Raw genomic sequence first — 25,260 nt, 5'->3', positions numbered from 1 at the left:
GCTCAACAGATATTCGGGGAGATGATAACGTCCAATTGTCCTTATTCTGCCATGCTTATCCCTCGTCACCTCATGACATCTCAAGCCCTGTGATCAACAACAAGCTTCTCGCGGCTCACTTTCCTATCCCAAACATCGCGTATACCTTGAAGCCCCTCCTCCACCCCCTTCAAGATCCTAAACCTCGGCGCCTCCCAATACTGTTCATGGTTCTCAGCCAGCCAATGCATACCTCTTTCGATGCGCTTCTGCCACTCGATGATCCTATTCTCCTCCCTCTTCCTTTCCTCATCGCTTCGATCTTGAGCATCAACCGCAAAGTCAACTTGCTCAACAACCCTGACACTCAAAGTGAACTTCCATGCTGGGTCCTTCTTCACGAGAAGAGTTGATACCAGACGGAGCGCCTCTGCGGGTACGTTGGGATCACAGCACTGGCGAGAAAGACCTGGTGAGCTTTGGTCATATTTATCCTCCAAGGCCTTTTCCTCTTCAGGCGCAAGACCTTCAAAGACACCAAGACCAGCGCAAACTGTATCAAAAACAGTCTTGAGTGACTTGCCAGAACTTTCCAGGTATGCACGTATATCCTTCACGACAGTTGGGCTTCGGTAGTCAAAGACCTCATCCGCACCAAGCCTCTTCAAAGCTTCATGATTCTGAGGTGAAGCCGTCGTGATAATGGGGCTGAAACCTGCTGCCTTGGCAATCTGGATAGCAGCCTGGCCAACAGCTCCGGCACCGCCCCAGATGAGAATCGGCTCATTCTTTGGGTCGTCACCACTGATGTCAGCGAGCGGGAAGCCATATCCTGCCACATTGAAAAGAGCATCGAAGGTTGTTGCACCGCCAACAACAAGTGTTACTGCGGTGATGGGATCAAGATGCGCAGGCCGCTCGAAAGCCATCAGAGGTTCCGCTAAGAGGAAGCTTTGATGCGCGCCAAGGTAATTAGGTCGATGATCATATGGCAACGATTGGCCAAAGATTTCTTGGCCAACTTTGAAGGGAGATTCGGGCCCAACTCCGCGAACGATGCCAGTGTATTCGTACCCGGCCACGTATTCTGACATATTCATATATGAGTGGCGAGTATCAGCTGGGTTGATGGCCGAGTACTGCACTTCTACAAGAGACTGTGCCTTTTGCGGGATGTACGGCTCTTCGATTGTTCGGAGTTCATGTTTGCCGTTTGCAAGCATGTAGATAGCTTTATTTGGGCGAGACATGTTGGTAAGTTTTTCAAGAAAGCACGTAAATGTAGTTTGATACACTAAAAAGCCCGAGTTCTTCAGTTTTGTTAAATACTCTAGCATAACGTTGTTTAATGAGTCAGCCTCGACCAATCATCATGTCAACTGTGAGGGTGAAACCAAGAAGGCTGACAACCGGAAATTCCGTTCGGATTTGCTTGGCGATAACGTTATGCGTGACAAAACATCTAGCCGAAAGGAGTCTCGATAGCGCCTCGAAATCACGCGAGAACGTGCCGAATTGCGATATGGAACGTTGAATTAATAATGGACTCTGCGATAAGGTTATCTAAACGTCGGAGTGTTTATATAAGCATTCTCATTGCTTTGTCTCAAGGCTGTTCACTCGACGAGCTTTTGCGCTTAGGAGCACTATCGTGAGATAATTCGATTTTATGATTGAACAGAACTAATTAAGCTTATCTTTACCGTAGATAGATATATAGAGACCCTAGTCTTACATTGTTACTTGATGCTTTTACTATCACAGTTCAATTTCCCCATACGTGCCTTGTCCTCCCCCGCCGGTATCATCGATCGCTCTCTCAACGAGCAAACTGCTCAAATACAGCGCTCTACATCTACCTGAATCTCACCGATTGCAATGATCTTCTTCGCCTGGACTGCCCAGGTGGATCAGGCACTGGATACGGCGGCACAGGTGCTCTAGCAGGTTCTTCATCCTGTTCATCTTCCGTCTGTACATATGCAAAACGACCTGGCCTGACCTTCTGCTGATCGCCTTCAACAATCTTTCTTTCCGGTGGTCGAGCGTCACTCATTTGGACAATGGATGGTTGTAGCCTTCTCCTGCCCTGCGATGCAACACTTGGTGTTGAGCTGACTCTTGTCCGTGGAGGTCTTGGTGCGAGTCTCAACTCTTCGTAATCCTCATCGTCATCATCCGGCTCCGGCAGCCTGGTTGGAAGCTGTCGGGTCCGTCCTTGGTTAGATGGCTGGGCATCTTGTGGTGGTCTGATAACGGATGGAAGAGTCTGGCGACGACGTGGCGTTGCTCGACTTATAGTTGGTGATGGTGGTGCCTGTACTGGCGACCCTGAGGCGATAGACGGCTGACCCCTAAGGACCAAGGGTTGTAGTCTGCTTTCGTAGCCCTCGCGTAGTCGCTGGGGTGCCGGCTCGTCCTCCAACCCGCCCTCAAGCTGGAGATACTCCAGTATAGTATCGAGTTTGGACCGTATTTCCTGTGCGTCCTGCTGACTGACCAGTGCCATATCTCCATCATGTTCCCTTACCCTGCTCTGAAGAAGATCCATCATTGTCTGTCTTGACGAGAGCCCTAATGAGTCTTGGTACTCCGGTCTTTGTCTATCTTCGAGCAGCCGATAGATAATGCTTGTCAGTTGACGAGATCTTTCTCTCTCTATGTTTAGAGATCTTGTGTCGTCACTAGTATACTGACTCGTGACTGATGGACTTCTTCGGGGGCGGCCTTGAACCCTTCCAGGGTCGGATTGTATCTCGGCTTGGTACACCTGACGTTGAAGGTTTCGGAGTTCAGCCATAATGTCTTGCATGGTTATGCCATCTTCTGGCGATGCTCTCTCCCTTGTGGGGACAGACGGTCGCCTCTGCCGAGGTCTCTGATATGTCACATCCCGTCGAAGGCTACTCAGGTTAGGCTCGGTCTGTGGCTTCGGTTGTCGCAAGGGTTTTGGTCGAACTGGAGTCCTTTTCGGCTCGCGCGTTGGGTACTCAGGAAACGGTGGGATTTCCTCCTCATATCCATAAGACTCGACGGGAGGGTATCCAGGGTCAGAGTATCCTGAAGGCGGAACATCGTATCCTGTCGGAGTGAAGTACTGGGGATCCCGAGCACTTGCTCGCGGGACAGAGAAATATCCTCCTCCTCTAGGATATGTATATGGGCTAGGATAACTAGCCGGCGGTGGAACGGATGGTGATGGATTATAAGGCGGGTTTGTGTTTGCTAGATACGCACCCGGCGGCGGAGGAGGATATGGGTCGACGCCGAAGCGCATCGCCTGCCTCATTAACGGATCGCCCGAAGGAAAGTCGTTGGTGTGTGTTCGATAATGCGCAGGCTGTTTATGACGAAGTTTATGTCCACGATTTGATGTTTTGGGTTGCTTGGCTGGTTTCTTGCTTGATGACGCGCTCTTAGCTTCTTCCCCGTCGTGTTCCTCGTCATGTGGACTCTCTTCTGGGGGATGACCCTCTGCGTCATCTGATGGCGGGGGTGTCGACACCATGGTGACTAGACCAATCACGTCAAAGACAAAACAAAGATGAGAGAAAGATCGAGTGAATATCTGACAATAATTAACAACCGTTGGAGATTGAGTATTAAATCGAGGATCCACGAGCCTATCTTGATCTGGGCCGAGATTCCACAAGTTAAAACCTGATGAGGCTCTGCTAAGGTTGCCTCTTTTTCGTTAGGTCGCAAACGACTGACGTGGACGAAGAATGCCTTACGGAGGAAATGCATCTGCTATTGGACTGTTGACTCCCGCTGTCAACAATGTATCTTCATTGCCCGTGTTGCGTTCCGCTGCAGAAGTACAACGTTGAGCGACGCATTCTCCTACAATGTCATTGGTGGCGTGATATCTTCATTGGACACTAAAACCGGAAATGGACGGGTTGGTTGCAGCCGAAATGCGAGCGTGATCATTTGCATGACTTGGTCAGGTTGCAGTGAGGGAATAATCCCACTGATCGTCAGTGCTGCTGGAGAAGTGTCGATGAGTTTCGTTAGGTAACTTGAGTTGCTAAAGCGACTGTATAATAATAGGAAGAGATTCTATCACTAATAAACATTTTGCTACGACATGCTGAACATGTTTGGGTAAAGAGACTGCCGTGAACCCCGGATTGAGGCCATCAGGATGTCGGAATGGGCAGATGCTGACCACCTTTTCTGCACGTCGTACTTGTCTCGCCAATCACGCGGCCCCATCCGCTGCATTTGCATGTACCGTTCTGCGGCCAGACGAATTCGACTGTCCGAGTCACAGTGTACGATTATGAGTCTCGACTGGCAGAGATAAGAGGACTAACATTAATCCCTTCCCGATGGAACTATTGATAGGTTCATTCCCCAAAGAAGTGCAGCATATATCTCACCAGCGGGTAAACTCCACACCTCCTAAAACGCCAAACATCAACATTGGAGAAGGTCTGAGTACATTCACCACTAAATTCTCCCCAGGCGCAAGGCTTCTGATCCAACGCGTGCCAGCTCGTCGCTGTGAGATTGGCATAGTGATTCTTGTCGCTATTGCCATCATTACCAACCAGATCAATCGGAAACGTTAGATCATTAAAGTTATACAGCTTCTCTTGCTTGAATCCATTGAGGACTTTGATCTTCTTATGATAGGATTCGTCTTCAAGGCACTCAATATCAGTACGGCCATATAGTCCGAACCCGTACCCTCAAATCGTGGGAGAGGTACCTTGAAGCATAGATTATCATCCTTTATCTTAGAAGGACGAGTTAGGCTGCGTCGACCGTATGAATCACCGAGAGAATCTCGGAAGCCGCTAGTTTGATCAGAGAATGACCAGGTAAACCAGAACGAGTCACCGAATTTGTCACGATACCCTTTCATTATGGACATTCCTGGAGTTTCGACGGGCTCAAGTCGCCAGTAGCATGGTTCATCTGCGCTGCTGATTATAAACAAGAACTTAAAAAGGGGTTTCAAAGAACCGGTTTATAATTATATTAATGCTTATAGCTTATGCTCACCCTTACATAAATATTCCTCATATTCTAGGTCAGGCTGGCCCTCCCAGTACAATGTCTCTGGGTCACTTGAGTTCTCAAAGGTATACTTTGCGCTTGCATCAGAAATAAGAACCTTGGGGATGCCGTTAGCTGCAGCAGCCTCGGCAAGTAACTGGCATTGACAGGCCCGCTCCATAAGAGTCATGAGGAAACAGGCCTCATCGACTGTTGTGCCAGTCGTAAGAAGACCATGGTTTTGAAGGATCATAGCCTTGCCCTTAGCTCCTATGTATTATCGTTATTACCAACTCTGGTGAAGAACATAGAACCTCCAGACATACCTAAAGCAGCACCGATCTTGTCACCTTCTTCTTGAGTGACGACAACACCTCCAAAGTCCTATACATAATTAGAAAAACATAACCAAGTGCATAAGGACAAGGACAAACCTGGTATATAGCCTGGGCATCGCCGTAGAGGTAGGCAGCGTCTTGTGTAATCATTTCTATAGGTCGCCCAAAGACACTCCACGCCATGCCATGCACGCTGTGGGTATGGCATGCGGCAACAACATCTGGTCGAGCCTTGTGGACTGCGCTGTGAATGAGGAAGCCCGCAGCATTTGCTGGTCGACTCATGTTTCCTGGTAGGAGAGCGTAAGTATTACAGGTCAAAGACATAAGGAGAGAAGAATACCTCCGATCGGAACGCCTTCGTAGTCAACAAGGATCATATCACTGGCTTTCAACATGCCGAAATGCACTGCCAAAGGGTTCTATGGTTCATCAGCGCTTACTCCTCCTGTACCTATGCATCAAACTTCGGCACTTACTGTCCAGAATGTGTGTGGATTCTCAGGGTCTCGAACGGAAATATGGCCAGCCATACCGTCCGTGTAACCCAATCTTGCAAAGACACGAAAAGCAAGCGCCATCTTCTCCAACTGCCATTGCCTTTGCAACGCGAACGTGGGGTGTTTGGGGATACCGGGGAGACAGGCACCTTGTGAAATCAATTGCAAGGGAGTCTTTTTAACCTCTTGAGGTTGCTCGTCAACTTGTGCCGAAGGGGGCATGATGGTATGGGCAGCAACGCTAGCAAACGAGATGGTTATATAATTCGAAGAGAGGGAAGAACGTTGAGTATTTACTGAAATGTCGAGATAGTCAGGGCTACATCGAAGCCTGTTTATATCACGTCCTTTTCGACCCTTGTATATCCATATCTCTGCAATTGCTAGCTCTGTAGATACGCTTTACTATTTACAGCAGTGAAATACGATTACTCAGCGTTAGCGGGGTTTAGAGCAGCCAGCAACAAATGGTCTCCGCATTTCTAACCCGCACTCCGTATTCACTGGCCAAGATCGGCTTAGCTTATAATGATAACAGACTGTATTAGCTACGGGAAGCGGAAGGTCATTACGATGTGATTATATCTACGCATTCTTCATTGGTCCTTATATTTCCCATACACTGTTTTGCGGTCTGATATGCCCAATGATTAAAAGATAATAAAAAAACGGGAGATATGTGGCGGGGCGAGCACACGATGCGCCCAGAGTACCCAGGTAAATTGTTTCAAGGTACCTGCATTTTCGTAAAGTACTAACAGATCAGGTTAACCTCACCATATGATATCCCCACATGGGTATCTTTGGTGGAGTGTTACTGGACTATCTCTTAAATACTAAAAGACGCAGTAGTGTTCACAAAGAGTGTTGTTTCACAGTTCTTTCTTCTAAATTCTTGTGCAAATCCCAAGATGCTTGCTACAAATAGATTTCCGGTGCGAACGACACACCTCTACCGAGGTGCATTCCCCGTCCAACGGTTTCTATCAAGCTCTCGATGTCTACCCATGAGTACCCTTGTATCCGGCCAGAGGACAAGAACACAGGTGCGTTGTGTCCCAAGATCCATTACCGGCTATGTATAGACACTCACAGGTTGACCTCAAGTCATTTACAATAGCCAGTGCCGTGCCGGACAACTTGAAACCCTTGCGGCGTTTCTCCACCATTATTCCAAGCTCGAAATCATCAAGGGTCCCAATCTCAATCGATAGCAAGACTCAGGAGTTCTCCCCACTGCTTTTGCGTGACTCCTGCCATTGTCCGTTGTGCGTACACGAATCAACCTACCAGCGTTTGTTCTCAACTGCCGACATCCCTGCCGACATCCAAGCCCGTTCGGTCGAGATCGATTCTGCCTCCCAGTCTGTGCACATCAAGTGGGATAATGACGTCCCCGGTTATGGCCAAGACCACACAACGAACCTGAGCATAGCGTCTCTTCGAGAGATAGTTGAGTCGGGCTCTCTCCCTGGCTTAGGCCGAGACAAGCACGCCGCGCAGGTTCTGTGGACTCCGGAGCCTTTGCCAAACTTGAGAGACTTCGACTACGACGAGTATATCAAGGATGACGAAGAAGTCTATAAGCTAATCCACCAGCTTCGGACTGATGGCCTGGCGTTTGTTACAAATGTTCCTGGCAAGGTCGAGTCATTGGCCACGATCGCTGAACGCATTGGTCCCGTCCAGGACACCTTTTATGGCCGCACATGGGATGGTAAGTTGAAAGCCAATAGTCCACAGTTGAAACAAAGCTCATATTTTTGTAGTGCGTACAGTCCCTCAAGCCATTAACGCCGCATACACGTCCGCAGATTTGGGATTCCATACCGACTTACTATACTTCCAAAACCCTCCCCATGTCCAGCTCCTCCATTGCGTCCAGTCTGCATCCAAAGGAGGAGCCAGCGTCTTCGCTGACGCCTACAAGTCGGCAGTCGACTTATTCCACCTGGATCCAGAGGCATTCGAGACCCTTGTCACAGTCCCCGTCAACTACCACTACAACCATCCTAACGACAACGTGTACCGCACGACAAAGCCAGTCATTGACCTACGCCCACTCCGAATTGGCGAAAAGGTGTATACACGTGTTCAAGATTATGCCCAAGAATATCACGAGCTCAGTATTAAGAATGGAGGTTCTGGATGGAGCGACTCGGTGCTCGTTGAACATATGCTGAAGATCAATTGGGGGCCTCCATTCCTCGCACCCTTCTCGAATCATCAAGACCCCTTGGTTGAGAACAGTTGCGACAAATCACCTCTATCAGCACTGAACGATAAGATAGACGCATGGCACGCAGCTGCGTTCAAGTTTAACGCGTTGCTCCAGCGGTCAGAGTATTTGTTTGAGCGCAAGATGAATCCTGGTGACTGTGTCCTTTTTGATAACACAAGAACTTTGCACTCGAGGAGAGCTTTCGATATGGCGGATGTTGGAAAGCCACGATGGCTGAGGGGAACTTATGTCGATAAAGATTCATATTTCAGCAGGCTGCGAGTCTTGAAAAACAGATTTGGCTAAGCTTGCGATATACGCTTGGAAGGACGCGAGTAGAAAGCCGTTGTGAGTTCGGTAAATTTGGCCGACTTATAGTCTTATAGATCAAACTTAGAGAAGACTCACTAGAGCAAGAAGTTGGAGATGAAGTTGTTATACTAAGATTTTCGTAAGAAAACCTGTGAGTTACAGAGATCCAATTATGCTGCATGGCCTCTTTTCGCCCTCCTTACCCTGAACAAGCTTGGGCCACGTGACATCACAAGCGTACCGTGTCAAGGTTGCGGGGTTTTAAGCACCAAAGATATCTCGATTCTCCACCACGCTTCAAATCTGACTCTCCATGGACACACAGAAGAGTATATCCAGCCCTGGCAACCCTCAGAGGACTAAGCGTAGGCGGACCGGAACAGCGAAGTCAAGAAATGGATGCTCCAAATGCAAAGACCGACGGGTAAGTGGCGACTTCAGTGAAACGGATCATCAGGTTTAGTCTGTTGACGTGTTTAACTGCGCAATAGATCAAATGCGATGAGAAACGGCCTAGTTGCGAGAACTGCGCCAAGTTCGGATGTCCGTGCCCTGGGTATACGCAGAAATTACGATGGTCGCACAAGCACCAGCAGGATAAGACCTCGATATCTAGAGAGACGACTTTTGGAACGAATGTACAACTGCAAGATCCATTACCTGTAATTCAGGCAGAGGATTTCAATATCCAAGTCAGGTCGACTGATCTCCAGGATGTCTTGGACAGTTTATCAGATGAACCAATCATTCTCAATGACGACTGCGACTATTCCTGGCTAAGCGAGACAGCGCCAAATTGGCAAGTTACGGACCTTGATATCGGGGCCAACCATGTTGGCGAGTCTCTACAAGACCCCTTCAACTCGTTAGAAAGACCTGAACAGTCAAATTCACGGCATGACTTGATATCTACCGCCAATTTCAGCATTATACAAGCGCCTGTTCACATATCAACAACACTAATCGAATACTGGTTCAGATATATCTGTCCAGTGCGCTCCACGTTCGATTCCGAGGTGAACAACAATCGCTCATTAGCTCGAGACTCATGGGCCACATCTGAGGCCGTCTTCTATACGATGCAAGTCATGTCAGCTGTCTGTCTCGTCGACACTATGCCCCATCTGAGGCAAACCCTACCGTCACTGAGAGAACAATCTACACTCGCCATTACCCAGGGAATATCTCGAGTGCGAAACCTGGGACTAGGTCCAGTCACGGCTGATTTGGTCTTTGCTGTATTAGCAATGGGAACTTCATCTCACTGGATCACTCCTGGAAATTTGGACTATTCGTGGCTGGAAACAGCGAGGGAATTGCTTTCTATGTGGACTGTCGGGATTTCGGCGGCAGACGCTCTCCTGCATGCCTATTTCTGTCAAGCTTTGGCCTACTGGGAGATGCTTCTTGCATTGGTAGGCCGTGGCTCGAACCCCTCAATTGTCGATAAAAGACGACAGAAATACCAGGACAAACTTCGTCAGGCCATGCTACCAGAAGATGGTACTTTTGGAACAAAACCACAGCCGCATTTGTCAATCGGTTTGAGTTTGAAGCCACTGGGAACGCTTCCAAACTCCTGGTGTGGTATATCAAACGAGGTGATTGAGATTTTCGGCCAAATCCTAGCCCTGTGTAGAAGTGCGTGCGATTATAACCAAGATCAGAGAACTGTCGGTCTTGAAGTAGCAAGCAAGATCCTCTGCGACATAGCGGTGGCACGCGAGCTCGAGAAAGAGCTTTTGAGTATGGACTTTGATACTATTGTGCTTTTGGAGGAGCTGCAAGGCTTTTATGTCGATACACGAGATGACAACACCCCCGTGTCTCATCTACTAGAAACAGCTGAGGCATATCGCAAAGCTGGGTTGCTGCAGCTATACCTGACATTTGATGATCTTTCCGTCAATGCAAGCGATGGACAAAATACATTGGCTAACGGCTGCGATGCTGCAAAGGATAAAACATGTCGAGAAAGATCTCTTGTCGACTTGGCTCTGCAGCTCGTGGCTACTCTTGAAAGGATTCCAGCTGAATCTGGTTCAAAGTTCATTCACCCTGTGTTATATGTTTCTGCGGCAGCGGGTCTCAAGTTCCAAAAATACCCCGATCAATTGACAGGGACACCAGAGGATGTCAATACTGATCCATCTGATATCTTCACTTCGCAGCTGGAATGGGATTTATTCGATCTTACATCGGCAGTATGCCTACCAGGAAGCTCAGATACTATGACCGCATTTATTCCACAATCTGTCCTCAAGGTTGCTGAAGCAAGACGTTTCGTCCTGTCAAGGCTCGATACAATTAGACAAGCTTTACCATACAAAGCAAGCGATAGCTTTCTGCGGCTTGTCAAAACTATATGGTCAGAATACGATGGGGCACAATTGGACACATCAGCGAAGCATTGGTTAAAAATTTCGAGCCAGATAGGGTTAGATATGCCTCTATAATCTCGGTGTATATTATTACTGCAAAATATTAGCAAAAGGTGTACCGATCAGGGTCACTCCACCTTTTCATATGCATTGTTCCTTACCACTATCCACGCTTACAAGTGAGTATCATTACCCCCCTCTGATACAGTACATGGTTTTATTGAAGAGATCCAACCACATTTCTTTAGGCAGGGTTGTACGGTTGTTATGTTCTATTTTTAACCGCGAATCTTCCATCTTCATTTAGATGCTTACTACTATTAGCTAAGATCGTGTGGTTAGACGGTCATCTAAGCGCCAGCTCCTTTACAGATAAGCCTAGTAAGGTAAGCTTAATATCACGCTGCAGCCATAATTTACAATAAATTTCGGTAATCGCCGATTATTTGTAACACAACTTAGAAACAATTGGTCAGTCACTTCTTGGGGACAATTCGAGATGCCGTGTAACCGTTGCTTCTCCTCATTTTCGGGTCCCGCTTCTTGGTCTAAATTCTTACTCATCTGGTGATGTCCTCTCTGGGTTGGTGCTGAGTGAGACTAACCCAGATATTGTGGTACAATGTCTTATTTCTGAGCTAGATGTGTTATTTGCAATTAAAACTTGTAGCTGAGAGCAAATCAGCAGAGAGAATTTAGAGACTACCCTAGCAGAAGGATTCTGCACAAATATGTATAAATTGAACGAATCCTTAGATTTGGTCTTGGCAGATCTGTCTTGTTAGATACTATTGTTCAAAATGCGGACTTTTCATACACCTCTTACTATCATTGAGACGCTCGCCAAGACTCATGTGGATGCTGCGGCAGTGAGGTATCTGTCACCTGATTCTTCCACTGAGTACAAGACGATCACTTATGCTGAGTACTGCAATGATGTCAAGAATGTAGCAAAAGCCTGGATGTCTGTATTGACCCAGGCAGGCATTGCGAAAGGTGCTGTAGTAGGAATCTGGTAGGTTCATTTGTCGACACGGCCGCTCTTATCTAATATCTCACAGGATGAGAGGATGGTCATACCAGGATCTTCTACACTATCTGTCTCTCCAGCGAGCCGGCTTCATTCCACAGCTCTTTTCACTTCGCATGACGAATCCGTCCGTCGTCTATGAACTTCTAGGCAAGAGCAATGCCACGGCCTTAATTTACGATGCAAGCTGCGAGTCGTTAGTGAAAGATTGTCCTCTTCCAACATTTCCTAGCAACGGTGCTTTGGGTAGGGTCGCTCCGCAGGACGTTGAGCTCGATAAAGTGACTACTGCTTTGAATGGTGATCAAGTCTCGGCCATCTTTCATACCTCGGGTTCAACATCTGGAATACCAAAGCTTGTTCCCACCACTGTCAGGTGGATGGACTGTTTGATTCGCAAGAACAAGCCATTTAGCCGAACCGGTCCGCAGCCTGTGTACTGCCTCATGTTAGTTCTTCGCAGCTCCTCATGCTCCAAAACTGATCCATTACAGGGGTTCTCATGCCCATGTCGGTAACACTATCAATCTTGCCGAAGCACTAGCTAACGCAGGCTGTTTAATCGCACCAAAGAGTATTCCCTATCCAACTTCTGAGTTGCAGAGTATGATTACCCATGGTGGATTGACGGCCTTTTACATCTTCCCAGTTCTTCTCTCTGTCTTCATAAGAGAAGCGCGTACCAACACCGTTTTGCTCGAGCAACTTCGGAGTTTGCATCACATCTTTCACGCTGGGCAAGTTCTGGAGCCGTCGGATCAGGCGTGGGCTCACCAGCAAGGGCTTAAGCTTTTTGATACCTACGGTTCTACCGAGATTGGACTATCGATGAGAGCATCTGCTACTTCCAAATACCTCACTCCATTTCCAGAATCAGGCTGTGAATTCATCCCTCTGGGTGGGGGCTCAGCTTCATCAGATCAACTTCTTGAGCTTGTCATTCCTGCCGATGCGGATGACTGCCCTCACCCTTCGCTCAGAAATAAGGAAGACGGCAAATTCCATACTGGTGACCTCTTCCAACGAGTCGGCGACGATCAGTACTCATACAAAGGACGAGTCGATGACAGAATCAAGATGCAGCTGTCTCTGGTCTGTGATGCGGGATCTCTTGAGGCAGAAGCAATGCAAGTCTGTGAGGGCGATCTGATTTCCGCTGTATCTGTCATCGGATACGGACGTCCCAGTCCAGCAATTATTGTTGAGCCCAAGAATGACGACACCTTGCAGTCAGGCGATGATAGTTTGACGAAATTCAAGGAAGAAATCCTGCACAGGATATCGCCGTTTCATGCGCGAAAGTATCTTCACGAGCGAATAGATGATCCACGCCTAGTCTTTGTTGTACCCCAAGGAACATTGCCAAGAACAGCAAAAGGAAACATTATGAGAAAGGCGGTGGAAAATATATTCTTTGATGACCTGGAGAAGAGCTTTGGAGCTATTTCATCTGCATAACGCCTTTATGGTGAATGTTGCGGATAGCAGAATCGACAAAGGTAGCATAAAAACTAGAAATCATTCTGAATTACTAAGATTAAATGACCAGTACATATTTATGACGGTCTTTGTCTCACTGCATATCATTTCTACGAGGTTCGTTGCTGTAAGATGTACGTCATTGACTCAGTGGAGTGGTGATTCATAGCTTTCCAAGCCACTATATGAGAAGAACTGAAGAGCATGAAATCCGGAGTGAAATTCCCTTTCATTTATAACTCAAATGAAGAGTTTTAATCTAAGCGCGGCAAAAAGAATATCTACAGGGTTATTATACCGAAGCTACAGATCATCTTGGACAAGAATTACGTTTGCCCATCAAACCAAAAACAACACCTTCTACAGAAGAACTCAGATCAGCACCATGTCTTCCATCGTAGACAGCGTCAAGGTATTATCTCATGCTCGCTATCTGTCATCAGCAATTGACTTGTTAGAACACCATCGCCGAGAACTTTGGTGGTCCAGCCGAAAATCTCGCAACCCACCAATTCTCGCTCTCCGAAACCCCCGACCTCACCAACAAAGTCGCCGTCGTCACCGGCGGCAGCGAAGGTATCGGCTACGGCGTAACACACACTCTCCTCTCCCACAATATCAGCAAGCTCTTCATCCTCTCCATTTCCGAAGAAGTCGTCAACGGCGCCAAAAAGTCCGTCGCTGAGGAACTCGGCCAAGAGAAAGCTGATAGCACAGAGTGGATCCAGTGCGATTTAAGCAACTGGGCTGAAGTGAAGAAAGCAGCTGAGCATATCAAGAAGTCGACTGATCGCTTGGATATTCTTGTTAACAATGCAGGGAGGGGAATTATGACGTATCAGCTTTCGAAGTATGGTGTTGATCAGCATATGGCTGTGAACCACTTCGGTCATGTTCTTTTGACTTCTTATTTGCTTGAGCTTTTGAAGAAGACGGCTGAGGAGCATGGGACAGTGAGGATTGTTAACCTTGCTTCTAATGCGCATCAGGGTGCGCCCAGCGACGTCAAGTTTGAGAGTCTTGATGAGCTGAATCAGGATCTCGGACCGAATCCCCAGTATGGGCGCTCCAAGCTGGCTGCTATTTTATACAGTCGGTATTTGGATCGTCATGTCACCAAGGCTGGTAATCCCAAGATCTTGGTGAATGCCACACACCCCGGATTCGTCAGCACCAAACAGAGCGTTGAGTATATTCATGAAGCGTGAGTACACCACCTCGGTCGCTACTTTCACACTCACTGACAGATACTAGGTATCCCCTTGCTGGATATGCCATGTCGGTTGGCATGGAGCCCTTCAAGAAGGATCAATTCCAGGGCGCCACTAGTTCTGTATTCGCTGCGACCATTACTGATAAGTCGGGACAGTATATCTGTCCTCCTGCTGTGCCAGAGTCGGGCAATGAGCTTTCGCAGAATGAGCAGCTTGGCGAACAGTTGATGGAAATGACGAGGAAGGTTATCAGCGACAAGTTTGAGAGCTTTGACGATCGAAAGTTTTATTAGACCATTAGCTTATATGACGATAATTGCGTTGCATAAAGTAGAGATACAACAAATAGCATGATGTAAGCTCGCTTTATTACTCTAAGCAATTATAACGTGCTCAGATCGTGATGTGCATTTATATCGGCTTGCCTATCCATGAGCGCGACTCTGCCGGTTGATTTAATCAGTATCTGGCTTCTGTGTAATTGCGTCTAAAAAGTGAGAATAAAAAGGTAACTTCTCCCTGAATACATATGTACTCTTTCAAGTCTGGACCAATAATGCTGAGATGATTTGTTGTTTCCGTACCCTGGAGTGCTTTTGTCTGCACAACCGTCTCTTTGGTGAGCACAATCTACATATTTACAAATTGTGGCCGAAATAATTATTAATCTTAAATCGCACGGTCCTATAGTCTAGTGGTCATGACGTTGGATTTTGATCACCCTCAAAGTCTTCCAAAGACCCCGGTTCGAACCCGGGTAGGACCTCACTTTTTCTCATTCAACATCATCGTCACTTTTTTGCTCAAATACACTCTGCTCTCTATCTCTCTCCCTCCCTCTCGCAAAAAACTCAATGACGCGTCGCGATGGCCGTCACATCATCAAGGGTCCAACCCCAGCTTTTCCAAGTCATCAAGTGGAGCCGAGCCATCAACGCCATGCTTATAGCAGCCTAGCCTCACGTCACCTGCCCCCTTCTCCGCATCTCCCTCATTGGCTCCCCATACTCTCTTCATCACTCCTGAAAAACAGCATCATCCGAATTTCCTCGTCGATGGTATCGACATGATGCTGCTCGGCATGGGCTGGCATAAGCCTGACAATTTTGCCGGGTCGTCGAGTTGGGCTATCACGATTGGCTTGTTTGTTGCGTCGGGCGGGTTGTTGTTTGGCTATGATCTGGGGTGAGTTTTTAATGTCTCGTTGGGTGGATTGATTGATTCTGCGGCGCGGTAGGCATCGCCTTGTGCCTGCATGCGACGGTGCTATTCTCTCCGCTCTCTTTTGTTTCTATCGCCTGATTTTTACGCGTTGAGTATGGTTCTCGCGAGATAGCCTCAAAGGTCTCTCCTATTGACATTGATCGGCAACACTATGGCCCTGACTAACCTCGTCTCACTCACAGCGTCATCAATGGCATCCTCGCCATGGCCGTCTTCAAAGACCACTTCAGCACCAACCAATCCTGCAAAGACGACCAAGGCCACATCGATCTCTGCCCCGAAGACTCATCACTCATCGTCGCCATTCTCAGCGGTGGAGCCGTCATCGGCGCTTTGGTCGCAGCTCCATCTGGTGACAGCATCGGGCGGCGGAAGACATTGCTCGCAGCCGTCACCACGTTTTGTATCGGAGCCATTTTTCAAATATGTGCTCGGGCAACACCAATGTTATTAGTTGGGAGGTATGTTATTTATATGTGATACCTTGTGATTTATGCTGATGGCAAAAGGTTACTTGCTGGCGTTGCAGTCGGAGCTATTTCCGTTCTCGTCCCTCTTTATCAGTCCGAGACTGCGCCGAAATGGATACGCGGGACCATCATATGCATGTATCAATTCTCCATCACGGTGGGGATATTAACCGCGACTACTATCAACGTCGGCACATCCAATATCGACAGCGGTGCCGCGTACCGAATACCACTTGGCATCCAGCTCGTTCCCGGCCTCATCCTCGCCTGCGGTATTGTCTATCTCCCCGAGACTCCCCGCTTTCTCGTTAAGAAAGGGCGTTTACTAGAGGCAGAAGTATCTCTAAGTCGTTTTCGCAGACTGGATAAGACGCATCCCGCTCTGGTGGATGAGCTTCAAGAGATTATTGCGAATCATCAGTATGAACTAACCCTCGGTCTCGATACATACAAAGCTCTCTTCGCGAGAAACTCCTCCCTTGGCCGTCGGACCATGACTGGCTGTGGGCTACAGATGCTACAACAGCTAACTGGTATAAACTTCGTCATGTATTACGGAACCACCTTCTTCAGCAATGCCGGGGTCAACAAGCCCTTCCTCACCAACCTAGCCATGATCATCATCAACTGCGTTTGCACAGTGCCTGGTCTCATCGTCATCGAATCATGGGGAAGACGTAAACTCCTCATGGCTGGCGCTCTGGGCATGGGTGTTTCTCAGTTGCTGATAGCAGCTGTGTACTCGGCAACCCAGGACAAAATGGAAAAGTCTCACGGAGGCGCCGCTAACATGGTCCTTGTCGTCTTTTGTGCCCTCAATGTGTTTTTCTACGCAGCGTCCTGGGGGCCTGTTGCCTGGGTCGTGACTTCAGAGATCTTCCCGCTCAAAGTACGCGCCAAGGCCATGTCAGTTTCAACAACAGCGAACTGGCTTTTGAACTTTGGAGTAGCATACGCACCGCCATACATACTCGGCAGAGGCGCAAACGCATTTGGACTTAAGATCTTCTTCATCTGGGGGTCGTGTTGTCTCCTTTCCATTGCTTTTGTATGGTTGATGGTATACGAAACTAGCAAGATGACCCTGGAGCAGATTGACGAGATGTACGAGAGAGTGAGGCATGCCTGGGAGAGTCCGGGATTCAATCCGACGTGGAGTTTTCAACAGATGCAGAATGCGGGATGGGCAGCGAATGAGCAGGCAGAGCAACAGGCTGGCGATGCACATTCGGCATCCAATGTCAACTCGACAGACGACGAGAGTCATGAAACAGCGCCGATAAGGCCGGATAATTCACACGGATCAACGACTCCAATGGTGAATTTGGATTTTAGTTACTAATTAATCTCTGTTTACATTCCTTGCCACCGAATGCAGTCACAATGTGAGACCGCCGTTGGCCAAGCTTTGCCAATGCAATAGTGAACTTAACCGAATTCTTGGATGCTTATAACAATGCAGTATGACCTGAAACTAGGCAGAGGACTTCACATGCCCAACAAGTGCTACAAGTGTTTGGCGAACAATCAGACATGCATGCCAGCTGATGTTTCACAAGAAACCCCCTCGGTAACAATGCCCAGCCTAAAACGGCTGCATAAACCTCCGTCTGGCAGCGGAGCGTTCCTCGGAATAATGGGTCATCCTATTCTGGCAACCATCTGTAACTTTCTAGATGCGTCGGGACCATTACGTATTCCATCGTTTGATTTCTATCAAAATAGAACCATATCGAGCTTTCTAGACCCCACCACGACTGATCAAATCTATCCGGATCTCACACATTCCGACACGTAGCATAGGCTATCTCAAGTCCAACGCCGAGCCCGAAGCGCGAGCTTACCACTTCTGAGACAGTGGCCCCCAGCCGCGTTCCAGTCCAGTCTCTTCCAGAACAATCGTACCGTTGGCCAATCAACATTCCGACGACCGCAATCGTCAGTCACATTCTAATTCGGCAGATGAACGATGTGGCTGAAACCTGAGCGATGATCTTCCGATTCTTGGCATTCCATGATGTTGTGGCTTGGCTATGTCGGGAACCAGAACGGGTATCAGCTCATGGGCTGATTCTAGATGGGGCTTGCCGGGCCGGGCGGTGACATTCTCAACACCATCGTGTAGGGCTGGAGGTTGGGGTCTGGTCCATCGGGAGAGCGGCGTTGTTGCAGCTTTGGACTATTCTAGATGTCGACAGAAGAGACTGAAGATCTTTTAGCTTAAGCATGGCTTACCATTTATGCGAGGGTGATGCAACTCAGGAACATCACCGTACAGCCTTGGAATAGGTGCTTAGACACAGGACGTGAATTGACTTGGTGAGTTGACATTTCTCACGATAGGGTATACCTCGCGCCGCTATCTAAGCCTCTAAGCTTGAACATCAATACAAACTCGTAACCATAACGAACCATTCATTCTCCATAGCATACATGTGACAGATTACCCAAGAACGAAATACCATCTAAGATACCCAAAAAGAACTCCATAGCATTATCTTCCTTTTGTCTTCAATCCCGTCATTGACGCCGAACTCCTAATAGAACTTGCGGGTGTATTCGAGAACACGGGGCGAAATTCTTCTAGTTTCTGCCGACGATCAAACTCCTTAAGAAACGTGTACACACTACCGAGAGGCATGTACTCAAGCAAAGGTCGCAATTCGCTGGGAAACATCTCGGCGCCGTGATCTTTAATATCCTCATTGACGCGATTGAGGCGAAGAATCTGCATCCAAGACACAATGCCATCGCCAACCATGAACGTCGGAAACTGCGCCTGTGCAATGTCGTCTAGAATCCACGTATTCCGAAAATAAGGCCTGTTCAGAAAGCCAGATATGGCTTTGTAGCTGGGTACTTCCGTCGGGTCCGTGATCCCCTCAGGAATGTCACTGAGATGAGCCACGGGCCCCATCCACTGCAGAATCGGCGCGTAGTTGGCCGGGTTCGCCTCACGATCACCTGGCTCTCCGAAATTCGTCGGCATGCACTTATCCCACGCCCTGATAATCTCAATCGCAAGGTCAGACGTCGCATCCTTGGGTCCCAGCCATCCAACGACCAGCTTCGCCTCGCGGTACGCACGAGCCATATGCGCACGTCGCTCAGCCTCTTCTTTCTTGTCGCGCCGGTTAATGCATAATAGATCGATCCAGATTCGTAGCGGAGGCTTGTCGCATCTCGTAGCCCCCGGGTCGACGAGTTTGCGGAGGAATGAGCGTAGCCATCCGGGGGGTTTCTTCGTCGGCGATGGTGGCGGGGAGGGTTGTTGTTGCTGTTGGTGATTACTGATTGTCTTTTCTGTCTCAAGATCGACCCTGGAGGAGGAGGCGTTGTTGATGACGGATTGGGCTCGGGGTCCTAGGAAGACTTCGCGCGTGTAGCGGATCGCTTCGGCGAGGTCGGACGGTATAGCTACTCTTTGGCCATTGAGTTGAATGGGCTCGGTTTTTGTGATGTCGCCGTAAAGAGCGGAAAGACCAATGAAATCAGGCGCATCGCATAGTTTCTCGTGGACAAGACGACATACGATCCGGTCGTTGATGTCGTTATTCGGCGAAGGCTGTAGCTCCAGTATCCTCACCTCACGCGCCGCTAGATCTAGCGGCCGGTAGTGAATCGAGGACAGCCCGTCCGACGGCGGTGCCATTAGTCACTGCTGTCTTAGCAATCGAATGTGTGTGGGCTCGTATGTATGTTGGTTGGAGCCTTGTCTCTCTCATGCAGGATGTCATGCAAGGAAGGGGGGGCAGTGTCAAGAATCAGGATGATATGATGAATGGCTCAAAGGGTTGCAGTCAAGAAGGGAGGGGCCAGAAAGTGGGAGAAACAAGGTACTTGTTTTAATCGACATTTGCCAACTGGTTTGTGCGTTCCCTCAGCACAAGTGGGCGAGAAAAAACCTGCCAAGACCCTGGAATGTGACCCAACGAGAGGATAATGTTCCCACTCTGTCACTGCCGGGTTTGGACATGTCAGGAATGGGGAAGATCACGGCAAGGATTTACACGAGCTAACAGCCTAAAAGGCAATCCACTGCCGTCGTCGCAGCTGATAACATGACCTGAACCCAGCTCGTGATTAGTATTCAACCGTCCCAAGCCCATCCCGCACGCCACTGATCTCGATCTTTCTAGTCTAGCCACATAGACTTTAGAGCCAGGCCTGATGCAGAGGAGTAAGATGCTTGTCAGTAACTCTAAGATGAAAAACGCTCACTCGTGGCATTTGACATTTGCGGAGGAGGAGATTTGTGCTTGGAGGCCCGGCCCGGTCTCAATTCTTGGTCAGGACGTGGGAAATGCTAATTTAGCGCTGGTGATAATGATTGTCCCTTGTCTAGTCTCATTTTAGCGTGGGTGCTCTGTAGCTGAACGCGGAATACCAATCTGATGTCATGATGGTGTATTGCTCGTGACGAGGACTTGGCGGCATTACGCCTGAAACAACGCCTTCGATTTATTACATTTCTGAGAATTATTCTAGAAGTACGAAAATGGTTTCCAGAGCTTCTAGAATTTGCCACCTTTTGCTTATTTCCTACATCAGCATCTATGGACTCGTCCTCCATTAAAATACGTGCTGTGTCTCACCGCCCTCCTCAAGACGTAACCAGAACTGTCACCCTTCCTATCTCGGCAAGCGTTCTCTTTCTCCGATGCGCGTACAATGTGACGAACCCGCATTCTTTGGTAACGCGAGTGGAGCTGGGTCTGTTCACGTGTAGACAGGAGAATGGCTTGTTGCTTGACAGCGTGGATCTGCTAACTACCGAGTTATGCCACGTTTGGTGCTAGCGCCGGGAATCGATCACGCAAAGATTCCGCCGCACGGCTTATTTCCTATGGGATTTTAGCATAGGTGCACTTAAATCTGCATGTTGGTTGCAACATTACGATGCAACGTGGACGAGCTGTCAAAACACCTGATATGATGCTGCATCTCGCCATCGCGATACAAACCTGGCGACTTCGCCTTTGCTGTTGAGCGAGTTGTCTCAGGGACTTGAATACTTCTAGATTACCGGTTTGCCCGCCAGGGCTGCTCACTGAGACATTTAACAAACCTGCATCAAAAACCCTTGGCCGAACTCCCTCGGTGTTGGGCCGTTGGCTGCGTAACCCACCACACCGTCGTGATGATCTGCAAAACAGACTTCTTGATCCAAGACATGTCCCCGGTAATCAAGAAGGGGCTAAGTGGATCGTCACCACCAGTTCAATTTGTGCATCCCTGTTTTTTGGATCTAGACCCTAGTTGATATGCCTCACCAACAACCAGAAAGAATTGCAGAACCAACAGACATACTGCCAGACAAATCGGCAATTCTTTCAGTCATGTACAGATATTCCTCGATAATGCTATCTGCGCTTTTTAATCCGCAGGCTCCCTGTGATGAAAATGAAGTTATAAAAGAAGCTCGTGAACCGCCCTAGTAGGGATCCATCAACGCTCAGACTCTCTTACCCTCGTAAACTATCAACTCACTAATCTCCCCTTGTCGATCGAAATGTCTTTCCCCTTGTGTCTACCCTGGCCTCAAAAAGCCTACTGGAGCGAGTTTGACCTCAGCGGGCTCAAGATAAAACCTAGAGACCGTGCCCTACACGATTCAAGTTCCACCGCCGATATTCCCCCGTACTTCTGGGGCAAGGGTCTCCGGGGCCGTGGGCTCGGGAGATTCCTTACCCGAAGAACAGCCAAGCCCAAGCAAACTGGGTACACTGAAGCTAGAAGTCTGATCGGACGCGGTACTGTTGATGATCTTCAGAGACTGTCGTATCATGCAAGCACTTTCGTTATCGAAGTATTTGAAGATATCGAAGATGCTTCGGGTGCTTCGTCAACTGAATCCTTGTCGTCGCCTGGTTCAGGGCCTAGAGTAACTCAGCTGAGACTCTCCCCTGAGCTAGAGGCATGGAAATCCTCCCAGCATGCGATCGGCAATGTCTTACCGCCCAAGGGCGCTGGGTTGAGCCCTGTTTCCCAAGAGATCCTTCACGTCCTTGGCGCAGAGGATTGGCCTGAAGCTCTCAAGACGACGAACGCCCTGTTTGGATGCGGTATCGCTAGTCTTCTCATGGGCGCTGCTGATTCAAGTACCATGTTCTCCAACTATGTCACCGACATGGCTTTCTATTACGAACACGGATACAACTATGTCTTCCCCAACCTTGAGCCGCTGTTGGAGAAGGGTATAAATGATCCTCATGCGCTACGAACCCCTGGCGGTCGGGAGCGTCGCGATGCGGTGGCTATCGGCAAGCGATACATCCAGGGCAAGATCGCCCTTGAGAAGAAGCACAAGGGTCATCTGTTGAACCGATCTGCGCGACTTGATCGACGAACTGCTCAGATCGTTTCGCTGTCTGAGAGTAGTCTTCTTGGCATGGCGGCTGAGGCTACAGCACGAGGCTTTGACCCTGGCGCTGTCATGGCCGATCTTGTCTTTAGTTCACCAGGCACCGATGTCGTTGACGTCGGATGCGACCTTGTTAATTCCGAGGTCATGAACTCGTTCCTGAATGTCACTGATATCACGGACACTGGCATTGTTAGCGAGGATGTTTTGAGAAGGGTTTATGATGCCTATGCTGTGATGGGCGCAAGGATGCTCACTCAGCGATGGCATGAGCCTGTTGCGAGGATGTGTGCTGCGCTGTATACATGGCATATCCAGAACGATCGTCACATGTTCTTCCGTCGAGCTTTGCTGGGATGGTCGAAGGCGAGGAAGACACCTGCTCAGCCACAGAGTGAGGGTGACTTTGATGAGGTTTTCGACAAGCAATTCCGTCTGACTGGATTCTCCCGACCTCTCGTTGCCAAGTACGCATGCAACGGTGAAGAGACCTGCAACCACGTCCACGACCATCTTGCACGCCATGAAGAAGAGCCTCTCCTCAAAGAACTCTGGTGGTATCTCGTCACAGGCCCTCTGGAGTACGTGCGGGGTGGCAAGGTCGACGAGGCTCGCGAATTGGAGTTAGCCGAAGGGTCGAGGTTACGAATGGCCAAGCTTTTCGCTAAGGGTCGGGTATTGGAGATGGTTTGGTTAATTGCCCATGCGAACCATCACGCTTGGCAGGTCAACTATTTGTTCGAGGCTGCCATGTTTGGTAGTATTCTTGATGGTGGGAAATTGATTGGAAAGCTGGATAGAAAGGATCAATGATTATGGGTCATGATACGATGATGATTGGATGATTTACGGTCTACGTTGTGTTTCTTAGAGTTGTTTAAGTTATGATATCTCTTATGCTTAGAATAGATTACGAATTGATCTTCTACGTTATGTCACTGAGCTCTCACTGGTAACTGTCTTTGTGATTATCCATCTCTTTGATGGTCAAGTTCTATGAAGATAAACAAGTCGCTATGCAATGATACAACGGCTCCAGAAATGAACCAACGATTGATGCCGAGCGCAAGACCTTTGTCCACATCTCATAAACGTCATCTGCCATCTGCCGCGTGTCAACATGTCATGCCGAACCTAGCCAACGGCTAAAAATGGGCTGACAGAATTTCCGGGTCTAAACGGACCTTCTGTTTCCCCCATCTAACAACGCATCGCCCAGTGTTACATCACCTGAACACTAAGCCGCTGCAACCTTCGAAATGTCACTGTCACTCCCCTTGCTAGTCGGGTATGCAGTCGCATCGGTGCTCGGACGCCACGTCTCAGCGTCACCCAAACGATCAGACGTAAGCCCGCTACTTCCGGGGTTCTTGAAACCACGTTCCTGTTGTCGTTGAAAAGAGATCTTCCGAAGACGCTCGGTCTCTGCGGGCGTTAAATGGAGCTGCGAATTCTTGTTAGATCATTATTGGGAAAAGCTCGAAGAGATACTTACATAGACTTCGATGCCGATGGCGTGGATGGCTAGTGCTAGCCAGATCGCCATGGAGAAACCTAGCGATAGAGCGGATGCAATGTTCTCGGCACTCTCTCCTGCCATGTCACCTTGTACTGCAACCCAGGCATTAGGGTCGTCGCAGGTAGGATATTTGGCGATCAGAGAGTTGGTGTCGTCGTAGAAAGAAGCGACCTTGGCGCATTGCATTGGGAGTCGGTAGCTCGGGTTCTTGGACATGACCACGGCAGAGATGATCATAATTATTCGCAGAGTGATAATTGAACCAGCCTGGTCTCGTTAGTTCCGATGGCCACAATGAAATTCGCGCCAGACTTACGTAGAACCATGCGCGAAGCATCCAGGCACGGTGTTGCTCAAGCTGCAATGTCTTGATATTCCATATCGCCAGGAAGAGTGACACGAGGAACATGATCGCCAAAAGTCCTACGCCAGCTCTCACAGACAGCGAGCCACCAAAAGCGACGGGTGCAACGATGATGGCGCCGACTGTCCCGATGACCGCCAGAACAACAACGATGTATCCATTCATACGATGAAAAAGAAGCGCTTTGTATCGAATGAATGGCACAAATTGAAAGACAACAAGGAATGAAGCCGGGATGATGGTGTATAGATGCATTTTGATGCCGATCTTGTAAAGGTCCTTTCTGTTGTAAGACCAGCATTCGCCTGGGCCTGCACCGTTACCCTTGCTGTTGGGATTGCAGTAAATGTTGTTGTAGTTGAGGAACATCATCCGAGCGAGGGCAAAGCCGAACATGGCGCCGGCGAAGATGAACCAGAGAATGAAGTTGTAGCCTTTGGAGAAGCCGACTGGGTTGTAGACCTTGCGGGCTTTAGCGACGAAGGTGTTGGCTGGGGGGCGTGTTGGAGCTGCCATTGTATTGAATACGAGTCGGATTTGTTGATGGAAGTCCAGTTTATTGCGACCACTGATAGAATGAAGACATATTTTCGTTGAGAAATTGATCATGTTATATGTATTTACGGCTTCACGATATACGGCCAGCCCTACCTGTCGGCAGTTAACATCATAGCTGTCATTCCCAATCCTCTGGCGCATATTGAGTCTAAAAGTGGATAGAGCAACGGCAATCCCTCAAATTGACTTTACATAGCTCGCAAAGGAACCAATCAAAGCCAATCTAAAACCCTCGGATACGTAAATTGCATCGTGGTGTCTTGTGCGCTAAACCACATCGAGAGTCAATCTGCGCGGGAC

General features: G+C 48.7%; 11 protein-coding genes and 1 non-coding gene across 12 annotated transcripts; 7 read left to right on the top strand and 5 right to left on the bottom strand.

Annotated features, from left to right (window-relative positions):
• Positions 1 to 80: 80 nt before the first annotated feature.
• On the bottom strand, positions 81 to 1,229 carry FMAN_13195 (uncharacterized protein; the record flags this gene model as incomplete). The annotated part of the gene is made up of 1 exon (XM_041832634.1): positions 81 to 1,229. One exon carries the CDS (start codon positions 1,227 to 1,229, stop codon positions 81 to 83), a length of 1,149 nt encoding a protein of 382 aa, XP_041683077.1.
• Positions 1,230 to 1,834: 605 nt separating this feature from the next.
• FMAN_13194 (uncharacterized protein) lies at positions 1,835 to 3,487 on the bottom strand (the record flags this gene model as incomplete). The annotated part of the gene is made up of 1 exon (XM_041832633.1): positions 1,835 to 3,487. The coding sequence occupies one exon, from the start codon at positions 3,485 to 3,487 to the stop codon at positions 1,835 to 1,837; it is 1,653 nt and encodes a 550-aa protein (XP_041683076.1).
• Positions 3,488 to 4,975: 1,488 nt separating this feature from the next.
• On the bottom strand, positions 4,976 to 6,046 carry FMAN_13193 (uncharacterized protein; the record flags this gene model as incomplete). The annotated part of the gene is made up of 5 exons (XM_041832632.1): positions 4,976 to 5,256; positions 5,313 to 5,370; positions 5,421 to 5,614; positions 5,668 to 5,746; positions 5,804 to 6,046. The coding sequence occupies 5 exons, from the start codon at positions 6,044 to 6,046 to the stop codon at positions 4,976 to 4,978; spliced, it is 855 nt and encodes a 284-aa protein (XP_041683075.1).
• Positions 6,047 to 6,735: 689 nt separating this feature from the next.
• Positions 6,736 to 8,351, top strand: FMAN_13192 (uncharacterized protein; the record flags this gene model as incomplete). Its single annotated transcript, XM_041832630.1, has 3 exons — positions 6,736 to 6,870; positions 6,920 to 7,541; positions 7,594 to 8,351. The coding sequence occupies 3 exons, from the start codon at positions 6,736 to 6,738 to the stop codon at positions 8,349 to 8,351; spliced, it is 1,515 nt and encodes a 504-aa protein (XP_041683074.1).
• A 319-nt stretch (positions 8,352 to 8,670) lies between these two features.
• Positions 8,671 to 10,813, top strand: FMAN_13191 (uncharacterized protein; the record flags this gene model as incomplete). The annotated part of the gene is made up of 2 exons (XM_041832629.1): positions 8,671 to 8,781; positions 8,849 to 10,813. 2 exons carry the CDS (start codon positions 8,671 to 8,673, stop codon positions 10,811 to 10,813), a joined length of 2,076 nt encoding a protein of 691 aa, XP_041683073.1.
• A 725-nt stretch (positions 10,814 to 11,538) lies between these two features.
• On the top strand, positions 11,539 to 13,226 carry FMAN_13190 (uncharacterized protein; the record flags this gene model as incomplete). The annotated part of the gene is made up of 3 exons (XM_041832628.1): positions 11,539 to 11,753; positions 11,800 to 12,216; positions 12,263 to 13,226. The coding sequence occupies 3 exons, from the start codon at positions 11,539 to 11,541 to the stop codon at positions 13,224 to 13,226; spliced, it is 1,596 nt and encodes a 531-aa protein (XP_041683072.1).
• A 406-nt stretch (positions 13,227 to 13,632) lies between these two features.
• Positions 13,633 to 14,754, top strand: FMAN_13189 (putative alcohol dehydrogenase homolog Bli-4; the record flags this gene model as incomplete). The annotated part of the gene is made up of 3 exons (XM_041832627.1): positions 13,633 to 13,659; positions 13,706 to 14,451; positions 14,502 to 14,754. 3 exons carry the CDS (start codon positions 13,633 to 13,635, stop codon positions 14,752 to 14,754), a joined length of 1,026 nt encoding a protein of 341 aa, XP_041683071.1.
• A 387-nt stretch (positions 14,755 to 15,141) lies between these two features.
• On the top strand, positions 15,142 to 15,227 carry tRNA. The gene is given in 2 exon segments: positions 15,142 to 15,178; positions 15,193 to 15,227. It is a non-coding gene; the product is annotated as a tRNA-Gln (tRNA).
• A 662-nt stretch (positions 15,228 to 15,889) lies between these two features.
• On the top strand, positions 15,890 to 17,497 carry FMAN_13188 (putative RCO3 glucose transporter; the record flags this gene model as incomplete). Its single annotated transcript, XM_041832626.1, has 2 exons — positions 15,890 to 16,146; positions 16,195 to 17,497. The coding sequence occupies 2 exons, from the start codon at positions 15,890 to 15,892 to the stop codon at positions 17,495 to 17,497; spliced, it is 1,560 nt and encodes a 519-aa protein (XP_041683070.1).
• A 1,152-nt stretch (positions 17,498 to 18,649) lies between these two features.
• On the bottom strand, positions 18,650 to 19,807 carry FMAN_13187 (uncharacterized protein; the record flags this gene model as incomplete). Its single annotated transcript, XM_041832625.1, has 1 exon — positions 18,650 to 19,807. The coding sequence occupies one exon, from the start codon at positions 19,805 to 19,807 to the stop codon at positions 18,650 to 18,652; it is 1,158 nt and encodes a 385-aa protein (XP_041683069.1).
• Positions 19,808 to 21,667: 1,860 nt separating this feature from the next.
• FMAN_13186 (uncharacterized protein) lies at positions 21,668 to 23,332 on the top strand (the record flags this gene model as incomplete). The annotated part of the gene is made up of 1 exon (XM_041832624.1): positions 21,668 to 23,332. One exon carries the CDS (start codon positions 21,668 to 21,670, stop codon positions 23,330 to 23,332), a length of 1,665 nt encoding a protein of 554 aa, XP_041683068.1.
• Positions 23,333 to 23,756: 424 nt separating this feature from the next.
• On the bottom strand, positions 23,757 to 24,918 carry FMAN_13185 (uncharacterized protein; the record flags this gene model as incomplete). Its single annotated transcript, XM_041832623.1, has 3 exons — positions 23,757 to 23,963; positions 24,015 to 24,305; positions 24,355 to 24,918. The coding sequence occupies 3 exons, from the start codon at positions 24,916 to 24,918 to the stop codon at positions 23,757 to 23,759; spliced, it is 1,062 nt and encodes a 353-aa protein (XP_041683067.1).
• Positions 24,919 to 25,260: the final 342 nt, after the last annotated feature.

The sequence above is a fragment of the Fusarium mangiferae genome, assembly GCF_900044065.1.
Source record: "Fusarium mangiferae strain MRC7560 genome assembly, contig: FMAN_scaffold007, whole genome shotgun sequence".
In the NCBI taxonomy this organism is placed as follows: Eukaryota; Fungi; Ascomycota; class Sordariomycetes; order Hypocreales; family Nectriaceae; genus Fusarium; species Fusarium mangiferae.
This window is presented reverse-complemented; position numbering and strand designations above follow the sequence as displayed.